The sequence below is a fragment of the Rhincodon typus genome, unplaced genomic scaffold (assembly GCF_021869965.1).
Source record: "Rhincodon typus isolate 14 unplaced genomic scaffold, sRhiTyp1.1 hic_rhity00001381, whole genome shotgun sequence".
In the NCBI taxonomy this organism is placed as follows: domain Eukaryota; kingdom Metazoa; phylum Chordata; class Chondrichthyes; order Orectolobiformes; family Rhincodontidae; genus Rhincodon; species Rhincodon typus.
Window position 1 is genome coordinate 9,928 of NW_025967019.1, and position 7,501 is coordinate 17,428.

At 37.3% G+C, this 7,501-nt stretch overlaps 1 protein-coding gene across 1 annotated transcript in view; it reads left to right on the forward strand.

The window, feature by feature from the left end:
- LOC109939067 (GRB10-interacting GYF protein 2-like) overlaps window positions 1-7,501 on the forward strand; it is a 24,938-nt gene that overhangs the window by 9,175 nt on the left and 8,262 nt on the right. Inside the window, exons 2-4 of the mRNA XM_048592523.1 lie at window positions 952-1,118; window positions 4,638-4,750; window positions 6,788-6,925. Of these exons, the coding sequence (XP_048448480.1) occupies window positions 952-1,118; window positions 4,638-4,750; window positions 6,788-6,925 (418 nt within the window). The remainder of the gene's footprint in view (window positions 1-951; window positions 1,119-4,637; window positions 4,751-6,787; window positions 6,926-7,501) is intronic.

A 7,501-nucleotide genomic window follows, 5' to 3' on the forward strand; every position in this document is an offset into this window, starting at 1 on the left:
CCCAAGCCAAACATAGACACACACGGGAATAATAATGTTTGGCTTGGGCTACTGTGGTTATATTGTCCCGCAATGCAATCAACAAACATATAGAATTGGACCCCACATACAAACCCGTACAGATCAAAACCGGAAATGACACTCCTCACCATAACGGACCAGACAGTATAAATTCCAAGGGGAGTAGAACAACATCGCTACAGCAGAGGCCTCACTGATATTATCTAGCATGGTGGCGAAATGTCTGATCGAAAACATGCCAGCTCTGCAAGCAAGTCAACAACCTTACCCATTACCCGAGCTACAAATCTTTGCTAAGACTTTAAATATGTGATCATGTTTGAGCAGCAGCAACAGGGAAAGGAAAACAGACTTTCATTTATATAGCATCTTTCATTACTTAATTAGAAACACCTTGAAGGCAATGATTCATTTTAGATTCCAACCCTAGTTACAGTGGTTAATGTCAAATGTAACCATATAAATTCTTTACCTCAATTTTTGTGGCACTGAAGTGTTGGACACTTTGTCATACAGGTGGCAGTACATTAAAAAAAAATCATAATTCTTGATAACAAAATTTCCAAATCTTTCCAGGAATTGCCCTTTTTAATTCTTAAAAAAAAAAAAGTTAAAAATCTGTAGTCTTAAGTGCCCTGAATTTAGAGGAGATCTATTTTGAAAATTATGCTTGTGCATTCATTCTATTAAGAACACTAAATGTAGAAATTGGCTGGCATGTAGGTTTACTAACTTTTTTTTTTGTTTGTTTTTTTGTACTCTGTGTTAATATTATATTAAAAGGCAGCCTTGCAATCCGGGTAGTACATGATTCTTTGTGCTGAAGTGATTTTTTTTTTTTGCAGAACGTCAGGATAACGTGACAATACATTATGCCAACAGTTTTATTATTTATTTTAAATGTGTTCTTAATTTATCCACACTCTCTAGGACCTTTCACTAACCAAGAAATGGCAGAATGGTTCCAGGCTGGCTACTTCACAATGTCTTTATTCGTAAAGAGAGGATGTGATGAGGGTTTCCAGCCATTGGGAGAAATTATTAAAATGTGGGGCAGAGTTCCTTTTGCTCCAGGACCCTCTCCTCCTCCATTGCTGGTAAGAGGATTTTCATATGATCCAATGGATAGTGCATAAATATTCGGCTATTTCTATTTGGATTGGCAAGGCAGATATCCATAAAGGCACTCTCCATAAGATAGCATTGTGTAAAGTTTGTTTCATTCACTTTTGCACAATTATATTCACTTTTTTTTAACCCAACATGTAAAAAGCCCACCATAGGAACATACAATATGAGTTGCAGAAGCATGAGTACGACATTCTGCTCCACCATGAAGATCATGGCTGATTTGATTAGTTCACATTCCCAACTAGCCCTGGTAATCTATCAAACCTTTGTTTATCAAGAATCTATCTCTACTGTAAAAATGTTTAAAATCTCTGCTGCTACTGCCTCTTGAGGGAGAGCATTCCAAAGATTCATGACCCTTGGAGCAAAGTATAATGCCTCATCTCAAAGTAGGCACCCCTTATTTTTAAACAGTGACCCCTGTTCTTGATTCTCCCATAAGAAGAAACATCCTTTCCACGTGAGCGGTGTCATGACCCCTGATATCTTATTTCAATCAAGTCACCTCTTAGTTCAGTTTCAAGCCTAGCCTGTCCAATCCATCCTCAACCCAACTCACCCATATCTAGTAAACCATCTGTGAACTGCTTCCAATGTATTTGCATCCTCCTAAAATAAGAAGGCCAATGTATACCCAGTTCTCCAGATGTGGTCGTACCAAAGCTCCGTATATTTGAAGCAGGATCTCCCTACTTTTGTATTCACTTCCCCTGGTGGTAATTGATTAAATTCTGTTCTCTTTCCTAATTACTTGCTGTACCTACATACAAGTCTTGTACGATTCATGCACTGGACCCACATCTCTTTGTACCTCTGAGTTCTGCAATCATTCATTATGTAAATGTTATTTTATTCTTCCAGTCAAAATGGATAATTTCACATTTTCTCACATGATGCTCCATTTTCCAAATCTTTGCCCATTCATTCAACCTATCTATATAGGTAGCAGCCATTCCTCTGTCCCTTCATCCAAGGAATCATTCACAGTCTGCATAAATGATTAAGATTTGGGAATCAGAACTGCAGTTTCTAAGTTTGCCGGTGGTGTGGGATAAGTCAGTATTGGGAAAAGCAAAATGGAATGCAAGATGACACTAACAAACATGTGGAATAGTTATGTGATTGACAAATGCACTTTGATATTAAGTGTGATATGTTATGCTAGGAGAGCAAGGAGATCACATTGCTTGGATAGCAGTCTAACTGGAAAAGTGGAATAATAGGAACTGGGGGGCGGCATATGTGAAAATCAGTAACAGTAATTACAGATCAGTAAGGCACTTTCTGAACAAAATTGTGCATATTCGTTTCTAGAGCTAGAACAGTATTGATCCTTTGTGTACTGTCCTGGTCTTTTGTACCTGTAAATAATTTGTTATAGTTACATAAAACAATGAGGTAAAAAGATTGACTGAAATAATGCTAGAATTGAGATGATTTCCTCAACAGAAGCTGAACAGACTGGAGATCTATTCTCTAGAAAATAAATTGCAGGGAAAGGGGTGTTATGAACTAATAGGGGCCTTAATTGAGAGAGATTTGATAAGGTAGATGTAGAGAAGTTGCTTCTGGTTGTGGGAAAACAGGAGTATGAGACTATGTCTAACTAAAAAGACAATAAAGCAGGAATGAAAAGCATTGATTATCCTTATTTTAATTCTCATGAAGTAAAATAAAAGTTTTAGAATTACACATGGCATTAAGGTAATAGCTGAAATAAAGTACTTTAAAACAATTATTCCAAGAAATTTGATATTTTATAATGTAAAATTAGATATTTGGAGTGAGAGCTTATTCATGGCTAATTATGACTTAACACACTGTTGCAAATAGAGTCATACCTTCTTGAATAAGGTATAACTTTTCCTTGCATTTTTCAGTAGACTTGCAACATAACAGGAGTGCTCAAGCCAATTCAGTGGTTTATGGATGGATTTCATCTGAGGTTACTTGATAGTATAGCCTATGGAGGTTCGGGCACCAATTTCTGGATTTCCATGTTCTCAATTTTCAGATAGAAATTTCTGTCAGTTGCAGATTTAGAGATGGTGCATGCAAACTATTTTGCTCTCAACACAGTCACAAAAATGTGGCATTGTGATCAAAAAATCTCAAAGGATGATTGGTATGAGGGCCTGCCTTTATAACTGCATTTCCCCAGATGATAGGCCTGCAAGCCCATTCTCATGAGGTTGGATTTTTCAAAAATTTGTGTATGTGTAAGTTAATGTTTTCAACTCCCTGTACCCTCGCTCCAGAGAATCTGACCACTTTTTCCCCCCCTTTTTTCCAAAAGTTGTCACTTGCATTTGTTGGGTTAAGTGAATTTGATGTCTGAGTATATTCAAGCTAGCTATTTTTGGCACTTAGTCATGAATATATTCCCTAGATTCAAGATTTTGCCTATTGTTGTTGTGGAGGAATGGGGAAGAAATTGGTACCTTCAGAAGAAAGGTGACCTGGCTTTAAAAACTAAAAACTCTCTGGTAGATACTCAAAATAACTGACGTTTGTGTGTCTGGCATAAGGGCTTTTGACATTTTGTAGATCTGCACTGGTTAGGAGAAGATTAGATTTCCTCGTATTGCACACATTGCATGCTATTACTACTTGGTGTTTATTACCATGAATAGAGTTTTTTTTTAGAATCTGGCTTGCCTCCAGTGATTGGATGATACCCAAAGGTTTTGTGATGAAGTATTTAGGTTTATGCTGACTTTGACATTTTCATGCATCATATAACTTACAAAGCAACAGCTCAATGTTCATGACCTGTTTTTAACTTTTGGTATACAGTATACATTATAGTTATTGGTTGGTTAGCCGAGCTGACTGGTTTTCGTGCAAACATTTCGTCTCCCTTCTAGGTGACATTGTGGGTGCTGTGTAGCCTCCGTTGACGGAGGCTACACAGCACTGATGATGTCATCTAGAAGGGAGGCAGAGCATTTGCACGAAAACCAGTCGGCTCTGCAAACCAGCCAACAACTCTAAGCCCCTGCAACCCAAGCTACAGATCTTCATTAAAACGTTAATTATTACATTATATTAGCCACACATCCATACAGTAGAACTCTTTAAATGCAGCTCCACAATGCAAATTGTAAATTAAGATTTTCAAGCATAATAAACCTAAAGATGAGTTGAATTTGGTGATACATAAGTTTAAAACAATAAACTTGGTTTGAATTTAATTAACAAAAGAAACTACATAAAAATGTAGACAAAAGTATTTGACTTTCTTTTCTTGGGGAAATAACAATGAAATATACTGGACAGCACACTTTAGTGCAATGTGGTTTGAAGTCCATGTGATACAATATGCCATGATTCAATATTCAGTATAGATGGTTTGTGGGAGGGATATAATGTTAGAATTGGTTCAGTATGTTCTGGTATTTCAAAACTTGTGGACCTGTGTGTCTTTGTGTATGGACAGAGTGGACTCATTTCACAAATAAGTTCTTATTCTCATTTGTTTTTAGGGTGACCTGGACCAGGAAAGACTGAAGAGACAACAGGAGCTGGCTACCTTGAATTTGTATCAGATGCAGCAGATACAGTGCCAGCAGCTTCTGCAGGCACAGCTTATGACCCGGTAATTCTTAGAACAATAAATTATTTATTCATTAGACTGGATGTTGCCCATCCCCAATTGCCCTCAAAGATGGTGGTGGATTGTTTTCTTGAAATACTGCATCTGGTGCAAGTACGTACTCAACCCTCTTAAAGGAGTTGCATGGTTTTGACCCAGCATCTGTGAACGAACATCCATAAATGAGTGAAAATTTCTTTCATTTGGCTGAATTCTAAATTTTCGAATTTGACTCCTCCGATCTGTTCTGACTGTCGCATCCCCTTCGATATCGAGAAACATGGTTAGGAATAGGCTCTGACAAGCCACCACTTGCCCATCTGGGAGGGTGTACTGTACTGCTAACTGTTTTGAAGAAACCGCAGGTTCAGCGACCTTGGATAAGTGGTGGCCACGCAGTGGAGCCTGGGTTTCAGTAATGGGGATAGCTCGATTAGTGGAGTCTGGGGTCTCGGCCAGATAGAGGTGGCTGTGAAATTGTTGCCCTGATATGGTGGGCCTTCCTTAAATAACGTTGGTGAATCAGATGGGGTTTATAACTATTGATAACTTAATAGCTAATTCTAAAACTAACTTTCAATTTCAGAATTTTAAAAATTAATCAATTGAGTTTTAAAACCACTCTTTGACATAGTGAGACTTGAACCCATATTCTCAGAGCACTAGCCAGAAGCCTTTTGACTTCTACGAAAGTGCCATGTGACATTTTGAGGTTACATCGAACTACTTAAAAAAAAAAAAAATAAACAACAAAGTATTGCATACAGGAGTGTTTTTAACTACTTGCTGGCTAAGTAATATGATATCTCAGAGTCAGATAGGATGGAAATGGACGCTTCAGTCCAACTCGTCCATGCAAACCAGGTTTCCCAAACTAAACTAGCCCACTTGCCTGCTTTTGGCCCGTATCCCTCTAAACCCTTCCTATTCGTGTACCTGTTCAAATGCCTTTTTAAATGTTGTAAATGTACCTGCATCCACCACTCCCTTTGGCAGTTCATTCCCCATATAAACTACCGTCTGTGTGAAAAAATTGCTCCTCAGGTCCCTTTTAAATCTATTTTCTCTCAGCTTAAAATTATTCCCTTTAGTTTTGAACTCCCCTACGTGAAAAGAGATTTTCAACGTCATGTTCAGGCAGGATAGCGTAGGTAGATAGGAAGGAACTGTTCTTGCTCGTAAAAGGAATAAGAGGGCATAGATTTAAAGTAATCTGCAAAACAAGCAAGGGTGAAGTGAGGAAAAACTATTTGTGAGTAATTAGGATATGGAATACACTGCCTGGGAGTATGGTAGGGGCAGGTTCAGTTGAAGCATTCAAGAGGTGATTGGATGATTATTTGGGTTAAAATAAAGTGCTGAAATTATTGCGTCAGGCCATGGTTGGGTATTATAGGTTGGTAATTGCGATATGAAGTTTTGCTCAATTATTTCCAAAGATCAAGAAATGTTAGAGTTATAGTCCCTGGAAAGTTTTCTGTAATTTAGTATTTGCAGGAGATTAAGTAACCCATGAAAGCTTTTGATAGATTTGGAGAACAATTGAAAGCACTATCCTGATGCTCTAAACAGTCTTCAATCCTTCTTTATAAATCCAGAAAGTTGGGAAGTCAAATAGTGTTATCAAAATACTGAAAAATTGGCGATGGGATTAGAGCAATGGGATGTGAAGTGTGTAAGAGGTGAAGATTTACTTAAATAGCATTCTGTAGTGCCAGATTGTTTTATGATGAATTGTAGGCACAAATTGATACAAGTGAACTCGTGTCTGCTGAATTTCATATTCTATCACAATTTGAATAAAAACATTGTAACTGTTTCCATTGCACTCAAGATCAATTATACCTAAGGTGGTGATGTTCAGAAATGTAATTAATTAGGGTTCTGAGAAATTTATTATTTTGCTCTGTATAAGTACTGAAATTGGATCTGAGAAATTATTTGTGATGCCCAGTTATTTGTTGTTACATTACATGTGAATGTTGGAAATCCAGTTCATGTTTAAGATTGCTACCATTTTTTAATAAAATCTTTTTAAAGGCAACAGTATGCACAAGCATTAGCACATCACCAAAAGGCAGCTGTGGAAGCCATAACAACGCAGCAGCAACAACAACAACAACAGCAACAGCAGCAACTAGCTGTCATACTTGAGCAGTTTCAAGCCTTAAAGTTAAGGTAACAATTTATGGAATTTGTTATCTTTAAAGGGAGAGGGAAACTCTTACCTGCACTATTTTAGAAATGGTATTGGTACATCCCACTGCTTTGATACAAAATGTTTATGTAACATAATTCAAAAAGGTGATCTGAAGACACTGTAGAATCTAAGTAACTTAGGTTCTTTGGTATCTTGCTAATAATAATTGTGGTTTATTGGCCATGTTTAAATTTAAGTTCTGCTATCTGAGGTTCTCCAGTTAGTTTTTCCATTCATCCCAGTTTCATTTTTTTTTGTTGGTTCATGCCAAATACTCAGAATTGAAGTGGAAAAATTGGCAGTTCAGACAAAGATGGTGGTAGTTGACTTCAACAGCTCTGTGCTACAGAGAAGGTACTTTGATAGGGTTTCCCCTATTCCTGATTATTGTTAAAAGATCATTGCTGCACAGTTCTTGTAAAGAACAGGATTGTTCTCTGATTTGATGTGTTCAAAAGTTAAATCATCATTCCTATGAAGAATATTCATTTCAGAAATGACCATCTCCAACAATGGAGAATCTAACCATTGCCCTGATGATGTTCAATGTTATT